At 41.1% G+C, this 12,488-nt stretch overlaps 1 protein-coding gene across 4 annotated transcripts in view; it reads right to left on the bottom strand.

The window, feature by feature from the left end:
* The window catches only part of TRPM3 (transient receptor potential cation channel subfamily M member 3), an 814,585-nt gene that overhangs the window by 220,787 nt on the left and 581,310 nt on the right, over positions 1-12,488 (bottom strand). For all 4 annotated transcript variants that reach the window (XM_053702508.1, XM_053702509.1, XM_053702510.1 and 1 more), the window contains one exon: positions 11,717-12,006. In XM_053702508.1, the coding sequence (XP_053558483.1) occupies positions 11,717-12,006 (290 nt within the window). The remainder of the gene's footprint in view (positions 1-11,716; positions 12,007-12,488) is intronic.

The raw sequence follows: 12,488 nt of genomic DNA, 5'->3' as shown, positions 1-12,488 counted from the left end.
AAGAGCAACTATTGAACAGGCTCAACCTAGGTTTGAACCTATTGTTACTAGAAACAGTCAGAGAGATACAATACAAGCAGAAACCTCAGTGAGATGCAGGGAGTTCCTTAGTAATCAAGAGAGTGATTTTTCTGTAAGCAGTGCTCCCATTAAGCCATGTCTAAAACCACATAGCTCTAGCCAGCACCCTTTAGGACAGGTGGGGATGGAAACAGAGGGAGGAGGGGGAAGAGGAAGAGGCGCAGGAAGAGCCCAAAGGGGCAGGAGAGGAAGGGGTCGTTACAACAAGTACAAAATATAAAGATTGTGAATTTGTCTGAAACTACACTTAGTGAGGATGAAATCTCCCTCTTAGGTATGGGGTTAGGATTTGTCCCCAGTGTTCCCTTTGATCTGTTTGAGACGATTACGGATGTGAATCGTTTAGTGAGAGATCTCACACTTAAAAAGTTCTTTTTGATAAGGGGGAACACTGGGGAAGATCAGACCCCCTCTCTAACCACACAAGAGACATATGAGGACATACCCCCTATAATAGATACAATGGATTTCACGGAAGCATGTGATTTCCAGCTTCTACAGGATCTTTTCTTTGAGTCAGGTGATTTGAATTCTTTTGTAAAGACTGAACATATTGGTTATAATCCACGTTCAGTTTTCTATCCTACCAAAGAAAGAGGTCCTTTCCTTGAGGCCTTTCACAAGTTGGTAGAGGATGATCTTATACTCTTGTCAAGATACCACAGGGCTGCCCCCCCAAATCTGACCCATCAACATAAACTAGCTTTAGATTCTCTTAAAGAGAAAGATGGAATAGTCATTAGACAGGCGGATAAGGGGGGCAGCATTGTGGTGCTTGACAGAGCAAAATATATACAGGAAGCAGAAAGACAAATCCTTGATACAACAGTGTACCAAACCCTCTCCAGGGACCCTACCCCGACTTATAAATTACAGTTATTGGACCTTATAGATGATGGTTTGCAGGAGGGTCTCATTGACCAAGATACATATGAATATCTAAATGTCAAGACACCGTCCATCCCGATCTTCCATCACCTCCCCAAGGTGCATAAAACCTTGGAGGAGGTGAGGGGGAGACCCATTGTCTCAGGCATTGGGTCCTTATTCAAGAGAATTTCTTCTTGGATTGAGTCCCTCCTGCAACCCTTGGTTCTGCAGTTGCCATCCTACCTTAGGGATACCACCCATCTGTTGAACAGTCTGGAACAAGTCATTTGGGACACAGACTGTTCATGGATCACGGTGGATGTGGTAGGCCTTTATTCGTGTATTCCTCACGAATTTGGTCTAGAATCTATCAGATTTTCTTTAGACATGTATAGCAACTATGACGAGAACTTAAAGGCTTACATATTAAGAGTGCTTCAATTTCTCTTGAGCCACAATTACTTCAAATTTGAGGATCATTTCTTTCTCCAAAGGCGTGGGACCGCGATGGGTGCAAAATTTGCCCCAGCCTATGCAAATCTTTTCATGGGCTGGTGGGAAAGGTCCCACGTCTTTGGAGAAATAAACACACAGAGAAGCAAGATCAAATCATACAAGAGGTATATTGATGACTTGCTTTTCGTGTGGACTGGGTCCAAGGAAGAAGCAGTGCAATTTCACGAATATCTAAATAAAAACACAGTGAACTTGCAGTTCACGTTTGCTTGGGAGAAACTGACAGTTCCATACCTGGACGTTGCTCTTACTGGTGATATAATGAATCAAAAGGTGCTGCTTTTAAACGCCCCTTTAAACTGTGCTAGTGTCCTCTGGTATGTCTTCCTGCTTCTGCCTAACTGACTGCTTTTAAACGCCCCTTTAAACTGTGCTAGTCTCCTCTGGTATGTCTTCCTGCTTCTGCCTAACTGACTGCTTTTAAACGCCCCTTTAAACTGTGCTAGTCTCCTCTGGTATGTCTTCCTGCTTCTGCCTAACTGACTGCTTTTAAACGCCCCTTTAAACTGTGCTAGTCTCCTCTGGTAACCATTTTCTCTGTCTCCATTTTGTCTACCTGTAATCATTTTATCTTATATTATTTAAACTTATTCATCCTTTAACCCCACCCCCTCTCTAATTTGCAAGTGTGTAATTCCTGCTAGCTAAAACTGCCTGTAACAGCTGCCTAGAATCATTTCATCACTTCTCATTCCTACATATGTAGTAGGCTTAAGGCTCATTTTGGGCCGATGGCTCTCTTTTCTAAGTAGCTCTATGTTACAAGTAGCAAGAGTTAGCACACTGGAGTTAGAAACTGGAGGTTGAAACTGCAGACCAACTAACAGGTAAACTTAATATCTATACTTCTACACAATGCTTTCTATGCCTTTTCTGCTCTCTCTGTCTTCCCTTCTCCTAAAATTCACTGCATGTCCCTATAACAACAATCCCCACACTATCCATATCTCCCCCTCCCTTCTCTCATCCCCTATGCTGTCCTCTCATGAACTACTTTGTTTCCTTAGAAACTCTTCCCCCTCTAACTCTCCTGTGTCTAACCATTCCCGCTCCTACAAATCTCACTCTCACCTTCTGTCTCTCTCACTGCTACTACTGCTTGCTGCTGGTGATGTCTCTCCTAACCCTGGCCCTGCAACAATCGCCACACTTTTACACTCTCGCTCCATCTCCCACTGCAAAAATCCTAGGTCACGCAATACCAACAATCTCATCTCAATTAACACACAGCGCCTAACCCCTCCCTTTTCTTGTGCCCTCTGGAATGCTCGCTCCGTCTGTAACAAGCTTACAACTGTTCACGACCTGTTTGTTTCCAACGCTTTCAACCTCTTAGCTATTACTGAAACATGGCTATCTTCCTCTGACACTGCTTCCATTGCTGCTCTCACACATGGTGGTCTTCACTTTAGCCACACACCTAGGCCAGGTGAGAGACACGGTGGCGGTGCTGGCATCTTACTCTCCCCCTCCTGCTCCTATCAGTACCTATCCCCATTTCCATCTCTCTCCTTTTCTTCCTTTGAAGTGCACTGCATTCGCCTGTTCTCCCCTCTCTCTCTCAGAGTGGCAGTTATCTATCGCCCCCCTGGACCAACTTCCCAATTCCTTGACAACTTTGCTGCCTGGCTTCCTTCCTTTCTCTCCACAAATACACCTGCTCTAATTCTAGGGGACTTCAACATCCCCATTGACAACCCATCTGCCCCTGCTGCCTCTAAACTTCTCTCACTCACTAACTCCTTCAACCTGTCACAATCCACCCTATTCCCTACCCACCGCGAAGGACAGTCAATTGATCTGGTATTCTCCTATCTCTGCTCTCTCTCTAATGTTGCATGTCGCCCATTTCCCATCTCAGACCACCATCTGCTCACCTTTAATCCTAATATAGATACTAAACCTACTTCCCCCTCTCGCCCCCGCACCAGCAGAAATCTGCACACTGTGGACGCTCCCCAACTCTCCAATCTTATTCAACTACGCCTCCCCCACACTTCCACGATATCCTGCCCTGACCTTGCTATAACCCACTATAACAATACTCTCTCTGCTGCACTTGACACTCTCGCTCCACCCCAACCTCACAAAGCCCCATGTCGTCAGCTCCAACCCTGGCACTCCCAACAAACGCGTCACCTACAAAAATGCTCCCGCGCTGCTGAGCGTGCCTGGAGGAAATTCCGCTCTGAACATGATTTCATGCACTATAAGTTCATTCTCTACTCCTACACCTCTGCCCTTCGCTTAGCTAAGCAAACCTGCTTCTCCTCTCTTATATCCACTCACTCCTCAAACCCTAAAAGACTCTTCTCTATTTTCAACTCTCTCCTCTACCAACCTGCACCACCCCCCTCATCTGCATTCAGTGCTCAAGACCTCGCTGACTATTTTCTCAATAAAACACTTGCAATCCGAGGAAACATTCCAACACAAACCTGCAATCTCCCAACTCCGCTCCCAGTCACCCCCTCTGCCACTCTCTGCACCCTCCTCCCAACCACTGAGAGTGAAGTGGCTTCCCTTTTGTCTTCCTCACACCTCACTACCTGCCCACTTGACCCTATTCCTTCACATCTAATTCCTCCTCTGTCTACCACCCTCACTCCGGCTCTTACTCACATATTTAACCTATCCCTTTCTACCGGCTCATTCCCTGCCTCCTTCAAACATGCGAAGGTCACCCCCATCCTCAAAAAACCCTCCCTCGACCCTAACTCCCCTGCAAACTACCGCCCCATATCACTGCTCCCACTAGCTTCAAAACTCCTCGAAAAACTAGTTTTCAATCGCCTAACCCACTTCCTGTCGTCCAACTCATTGCTCGACCCCCTGCAATCTGGCTTCCGTCCCCAACACTCAACTGAAACTGCTCTCACCAAGGTTACTAACGATCTCCTTTCTGCTAAAAACAAAGGCTACTACTCTATACTCATCTTACTTGACCTATCTGCTGCCTTTGACACTGTTGACCATCCCCTTCTCCTACAGTCTCTCAGTTCTATTGGTCTCTGTGACACTGCCCTCTCCTGGATTCACTCTTATCTCTCTAACAGATCCTTCTCAGTCTCTTTTGCTGGTGACTCCTCCTCTCTATTGCCCCTGTCTGTTGGAGTACCTCAAGGCTCTGTCCTGGGTCCTCTACTCTTCTCTATTTACACTTCTTCACTGGGTAAACTTGTCAACAGCTATGGCTTCAGCTATCACCTCTACGCTGATGATACCCAGATCTACCTTTCCACCCCTGCACTCTCTCCTTCTGTCAACTCTCACATCAGCGACTGCTTATCTGGCATTTCTTCCTGGATGGCCTCTCACCACCTAAAAATAAATATGTCCAAGACCGAACTACTTCTAATTCCCCCCTCTAGCTCCACTCCCGTCTCTAATTTCTCTATCACTGTTGGCGGCACCACTATCTCCCCATCACCCCAAGTCCGCTGCCTCGGAGTCACGCTTGACTCAAATCTGTCCTTCATTCCCCACATCCAACTGCTCTCTTCATCCTGCCGCAACCACCTACGCAATATCTCCAAAATTCGCCTGTTTCTGAGTGCTGAAACTACCAAACAGCTCATCCACTCCCTGGTAATTTCCCGACTTGACTACTGTAACAACTTACTAACTGGCCTCCCTCTCTCCCGCCTCTCTCCCCTCCAATCCGTCCTAAATGCATCCGCCAGACTAATCCACCTCTCTCGACGCTCTGTTTCTGCTGTGCCTCTCTGTGAGTCCCTTCACTGGCTCCCCATTCACAACAGAGTTAAATTCAAAATTCTCACCCTGACCTACAAAGCCCTCACCAATGCTGCCCCACCCTACCTGTCCTCACACATCAACAAATATACTCCTGCCCGTCCCCTAAGATCCAACAACGACCTGCTTCTTGCATCCTCTACCATCACCTCCTCTCATTCTAGACTACAGGACTTCTCTCGTGCGGCACCAACCCTCTGGAACGCACTTCCTCGAGATGTCAGACTTGCCCCTAACCTCTCCTCCTTTAAACGTTCCCTAAAGACCTTTCTGTTCAGGGAAGCTTATCACCCGACTTATTAACAAACTAACCAACTAAATAACAGTTGCACTCTATCTCCTCACTAATATCATTCTCACCTCTGCAGTCCCTACCTCCTGTTTCCAATCCTCCTACCCATCTAGATTGTAAGTTCCCACGGGAACAGGGCCCTCAACTCCCCCTGTATTTGTCTGTAAAATTTTGTGTCTTATCGTATTGTTTCTCCACTGTACTGTTATCCTTGTACCCATGGGCAGCGCTGCGGAATCTGTTGGCGCTTTATAAATAAAGAATAATAATAATAATAAAAAGGTAACAACAACTCTATATAGGAAGCCTATTACCTCTAATACGATTTTGCATGCCAAATCCAGTCATCCAAGACACACTGGGTTCGGAGTGGCAAAAGGACAGATGATCAGACTAAAGAGGAATTGCTCCCTTGACTCTGATTTTCAGAGGGAAGCTATCAATCTCAAAACACAATTGCTTGAAAGAGGCTATCACCCAAAAATAGTAAAGAGGGCGTATGTGGAGGTTAATAGAATGGAGCGATCCAGTATGCTCCAGAAGAAGGGTATAAATCAAAGTGGAACTTTTGATTTAAATAGACCCACCTTCACCACTACCTTCAGTCCACAATTCAGAGAAATATGTGGTATCATAGAAAAGCATTTCTCAGTGTTAATGGGTGATGTAGGTCTCAAATGCTTTGTAGAAGAAGGCTGTAATTTTGTCCCTAAAAGAGGACGAACCATAGGCAACATCCTAGCCCCGAGCATGCTTAAGAAACCAAGCACGAGTGGGAGCAGTTGGCTGTCAGTGAAAGGGCACTTTAAGTGCCACTTCACGGCTTGCATTGCTTGCAGCCATACAAATGTGACTAATCGCTTTCAGTCTAGGGTCACACAAAGGGTGTTTCTTCTCTCTAACTGCACAAACTGTAGAACCACATATGTCATATATGTAGTAGAGTGTACAGAGTGCAACAAACAGTACGTGGGTTGCACGACCCGTGAGGTGAGGTTCCGGATCAGAGAACACCTGAATAACATTGAAAAGGATATAGATGTCTCTGATCTGTTTCATCACTTCATAACAATACATCATAAAGTGGTCAAAACATTTAGATGGCAAGTTATTGAACTCATAAGAAATACTCCACGTGGGGGAGACAGAACTGCCAGATTATTACATAGGGAGGCATTTTGGATCTTCACCCTGCGGACCAGACGTCCGCAGGGATTTAATGCCACAGGAGATATAATCAATCATTGGCAATTCTAATTGAAAGTGTAACAATACACCATTAACAGCTCTAAGCATATCCAATTAACAGGGTCCTGGTTTTATGATGGGGTTATTGATACACTGTTTAGCAAGGATACCTATTCAAATAGGATACTTTAACATAGACTAAAGCTAGTCAGCAGGGGGATAAAATAGTATCAGTTTTATAGCACTAGGGAATCTAATATAAGATCATCTAACATGATAATAAGGCCTTATACAGATTAGTACAGAATTAATTAATTTTTTGAATTATTAGTGCTACATGTTTTCTATTATCCCCGCGATACATATTTAGTTTTGATAAGCTATGTTATACTAGGGACTATTGTGTTAAGGTGTTAAGGTTTTGATATTCCTGAATTGAACTGTTTGATAAAGGCATTTATTTATTTATTTATTAATGATGCTCACTCCAGCATAACTCTCATTGGCATTATAAAGTTTCTAGCGAGAGACCACTCCAGCTAAAGGTCTATATTTATTTACTGTGTTGAATTAAACAAGTAACATTCACTCGATGTTTGCATTTTGAAATGTCCCAATTAGCTTGTATTCCCAGAAACAGCTGTTGACCCTTGTGATTAATTTTCCTTTGGTTATTTAAGGGTTAACGCCGGATGTAGCAGTATGGTCTATGATTAAGGCATTTCTAAGCCGAAACGCGTAAGACCGGCTACGGCTTAATCTGGTGGCACTAGCTATTTCTATTATTATTATTTTATGATGAAGTGTGGATTTTTTGTACCTGATGTCTAATAAAGAAGAAGTTGATGTTTTCAAGATGGTTCACTGGATTTCTTTTCTTTGATGTTAAACTATTTAACAACTACCTAGTTAAAAAAATTACCTGTGAAATAAAACCTAACCTGTATTACACTAAAACCTAACATTACAAAAAAAACCTAAACACTAAAATTACTAATTATAAAAATAACTAAATTACATAAAAAACAAACACTAAATTACAAAAAATAAGAAACAAATTATCAAAAATAAAAAAGAATTTCACCTAATCTAATAGCCCTGTCAAAATAAAAAAGCCCCCCAAAATAAAAAAAACCTAGCCTACAATAAACTACCAATGGCCCTTAAAAGGGCCTTTTGTGTGGCATTGTCCCAAAGATATCAGCTCTTTTACCTGTAAAAAAAAATACAAACACCCCCCAACTATAAAACCCACACCCCACAACCAACCCCCCAAATATAATAACTATCTAAAAACACCTAAGCTCCCCATTGCCCTGAAAAGTGCATTTGTATGGGCATTGCCCTTAAAAGGGCATTTAGCTCTTTTACATGCCCAGACCCTAAACTAAAAATAAAACCCAACCAAAAAACCCTTAAAAAACTATAACACTAACTCCCAAAGATCCACTTACAGTTTTTAAAGTCCCGCTTGAAGGATCTATCCAGCCGGCGAAGTCCTCATCCGTGCGGCAAGAAGTCTTCATCCGGACGGCCTCTTCCATCTTCATCCAGCCAGCGAAGTTCTCATCCATACAGCAAGAAGTCTACATCCAGACGGCATCTTCTATCTTCATCCATCCTGTGCGGAGCAGGTCCATCCTGAAGACATCCGGTGCAGAGCATCCTCTTGATATGGTCGCCGCCGTAAAACTGGAACTTCAATGCAAGTGACATCATCCAAAATGGTGTCCCTTGCATTCCTATTGGCCGAAAGATTTCAGCTCAATTCTATTGGCTGATTGGAACAGCCAATAGGATTTTAGCAGCTCTAATCCTATTGGCTGTTTTCAACAGCCAATAGGATTTTAGCAGCTCTAATCCTATTGGCTGATTGAAATCTTTCAGCCAACAGGAATGCAAGGGATGCCATCTTGGGTGATGTCACTTGCATTGAAGTTCCAGTTTATGGTGACGACCGTATGAAAAGGATGCTCCGCGCCGGATGTCTTCAGGATGGATCCGCTCCACACTGGCTGGATGAAGATAGAAGATGCTGTCTAGATGAAGACTTCTTGCCGCCTGGATGAGGACTTCGCCGGGTGGATGAAGATGGAAGAGGCCACCCGGATGAAGACTTCTTGCCGCATGGATGAGGACTTCGCTGGCTGGATGGATCCTTCAAGCGGGACTTCAAAAACTGTAAGTGGATCATCGGGGGTTAGTGTTAGGTTTTTTTAAGGGTTTTTTTTGTTGGGTTTTATTTTTAGTTTAGGGTCTGGGCATGTAAAAGAGCTAAATGCCCTTTAAAGGGCAATGCCCATACAAATGCCCTTTTCAGGGCAATGGGGAGCTTAGGTGTTTTTAGATAGTTATTTTATTTGGGGGTTGGTTGTGGGGGTGGTGGGTTTTCCTGTTGGGGGGTGTTTGCATTTTTTTACAGGTAAAAGAGCTGATTTCTTTGGGGCAATGCCCCACAAAAGGCCCTTTTAAGCGCCATTGGTAGTTTATTGTAGGCTAGGTTTTTTTTATTGGGGAGGGACTATTTTATTTTAATAGGGTTATTAGATTAGGTGTTTTTTATTTTTATTATTGATAATTTGTTTCTTAGTTTTCGTAATTTAGTCTTTTTTTTGTAATTTAGTTGTTTTTTTTGTAATTGTAATTGAATAATTATCTTAGTTTAATTGTTAATTTAAAATTAATTTATTTAATTTGACAGGTAAGTTTTAATTTAATTTAAGCTAGGGAAATTGTAATTTTAAAATAAAGTTAGGGGGCCTTTAGGTTTAGGGGTTAATAGTTTATTTTAGTATATTTCGTTGTGGGGGCTTTTTGGTTTAGGGGATAATAGTTTATTTTAGTATATTTCATTTTGGGGGCTTTCGGTTTAGAGGTTAATAGCTTATTTAAGTATATTTCTTTGTTGTGGGGCCTTCGGTTTAGGGGTTAATAGTTTATTTAAGTATATTTCATTGTGGGGGGCTTGCGGTTAATAGATTTTATTATAGCTATAAAGCAAAATGTGCCTTGTGTGCCTTGGTACAATAAAATTGGAATAATTTGTACAATTGGAGGTGCTGCTTGAACTTTTTTCATTTGAGATTTATTATAGCAGCGGTGTGGGCGGACGGCAGATTAGTGGTTAATTATATTTAAATAGTGTTTGTGATGTGGTAGGGCGGCGGTTTAGGGGTTTATAGGTTTATTATAGTGGTGACGATGTCGGGGAGCGGCGGAATAGGGTTTAATACATTGTAATAGTGGTGGCGATGTCCGTAGTGCCAGATTAGGGGTTAATAACTTTATTATAGTGTTTGCGATGCGGGAGGGCCTCAGTTTAGGGGTTAATAGGTAGTTTATGGGTGTTAGTGTACTTTGTAAGACTTTAGTTATAAGTTTTATGTTACAGCTTTGTAGCGTAAAACTCATAACTACTGACTTCAGATGGAGGTACGGATCTTGTGGTGTACTGTTCACTTTTTGGTCTCCCAGGTAAACTCGTAATACCGGCGCTATGGGAGTCCCTTTGAAAAAGGACGTTTTTAAATGTGCGGTACTGACGTTGCGTGACAGGCTATACCTATACCGACTTGTAATAGCGGCGTTTGGGAAAATTAAGCGTTATGGGCCATAACAATGCTATTTGACTCATAACGCAAAACTCGTAATCTAGCTGATAATGACCTGAAGGTAATTAATGTCATTCTTTTCTTTAAAAAAAACACACAGAAAAACTGTGCTGTTAACCAACACAAGTCTTGTGTATTATTTGAGATACCTCATCTAAGGCAACAAACAATTATTTAGTATATCTATTATTTAAAGGGTCTCAAAAAGATCAAAATTAGAATAGGAAACAGATGATGAATCTCATTAAGCTATTTGTTAATCACATGGGTTAATTATCTTTGTCCTCACTAATGAATAGATGATTAAAATAATTAATGTGCAATTTACTAAGCATTGAAACTGTAATTAAAACAAAATGTGTTGTTAACAAGTCTTTTTAAGGCAGAAAATCACAACCAGCCTGCTTTATGTCTTTGACAGTTATGTTTAAGACAATGTAGGTAGAAACTTTCTCTGATACATATAAAAGAAAGTAATTAAACCTATATTTGTACATTAAAATGTTAAAACAATGCAAAATGTTATTTAGACCAGGAAATGTGCATTACATACTGCCGTATTTATTCTCACTGGTTCATAGAGAAAACTCTCACAGTTGTCGGGGTGGACAGGGATAAACCCCAACAGCGATACAGCACAGAAGCATCCATTTTTCAAAAAGCAAAAAAAAAAAAAAACAAGAACCCTTTTTATTGTGTACATTGTGTCTTTAATAAGCTAAGGTGACACCAAATGTGTAATTAATAATATTACAGTACAAATGCAACAAAATGTACTAGAACATCTAACATTGTATAGGAAGATGCAGGAATCCAACTTAATTGAACTTAAACTATGTGCAGATAATTACCCACAAGAAACGTGTGTTGTCTTGCAACATTTACACTTTTACATTTTTCTAGCTTAAATAACTTTTTTGTACTTAATTATAATGTAAAGGGACATTAAACAAAAACAGTTATTTTTCAATAGCCAAACTCCACCTACCATTTGCCTTATTTGGCAATTTGAAGGAGTCAATCTAGACTTAAGGCCACATACAACAAGGCTAACCACTATCATGTAGTTAGTATAACATGCATTTTTTTACAGTTGTTATCTGATGAAGACAATTAGAGACATATATGTAGCAGAGCTAGCCTTTAGAAGTCAGCAGGGTGTATTTCTAGTTCAGAGAATTAGAAATTGCTTAATTTTCAGTGCTAAATTACATGAAAAAGATAAAAAATAAATAATTAAAATGTATAGCAAAGTTGTTTCACTATGCACAACTAAACATTTTATCTCAAGGTGTTTGCTCTCCCTTTAAGCAGTATAAAACAACAAAGTATTGGCTTGTGCATTTTTAGACATGGAAAGATAAAATAGAATGTTTAATTGTAAAAAAAATAATATATAAACCTGGAATTGTGATTCAACTCCTGTGAGATGTCATCCACCATGTCATTCTCTGAGGCCTCATGTGCCATAGCTTTACAAAGTTTGCAGGCTACAAGAGCCTTGGCCATTGCTTCTTCTCCGTGCTGCCAGAAGAACAAAGCCATCTTTTGACGCTTCATAAGTACAGCCCACACCATGAGTTCATGGAAAGGGAATAGAAAGTGATTAATTTCTGGGTCATCTAAATCAATGTCCACCTCCTCTTCTCTTTTCTTTGTTGTATTTCTTCCTCTTCGCATTGGAATGTCATCCTGTATAGGAAAATAATCTTTTTATTAGACTCAATCTTTATTTGGCTGTTCACATTTTTATAATACAGCTAACAGCATTTAAGTTTGTTGAGATTTGTGATGCCAAAAATAAGGTAGACGTATTTAGAAGGGTGAAATTCCACCTCAATATTACAGTGTGGCATGGTCTACTTAAATATATTTTAATACATTTCTGCATTTCTACATGTCAGTGTCATCTAAGATGCGTTCAACTCCACTATTCAAGCTAGTTCAACTGGGCAAAATTGATCAATTTCTTCATACTCGAGCTTAGGTTGGTTAAGAATATCACTTTTAATAAATATACTCATATAAGGAATGCCTTGAAATCTGACAATTGGTTGTGGAATACGATCGAGAAATATTATTCTATGGACTTTATATATATTGTTCATTTATTGCTTGCAGGTAGATCCTGTAGAAACTGTAGGCTACAGATTTAGGGCCAGATTAAAAGTTGC

The sequence above is a fragment of the Bombina bombina genome, chromosome 2 (assembly GCF_027579735.1).
Source record: "Bombina bombina isolate aBomBom1 chromosome 2, aBomBom1.pri, whole genome shotgun sequence".
Classification (NCBI taxonomy): Eukaryota; Metazoa; Chordata; class Amphibia; order Anura; family Bombinatoridae; genus Bombina; species Bombina bombina.
Note: the sequence above shows the minus strand (reverse complement) of the source record. Positions and strands in the feature narration are given on the sequence as shown.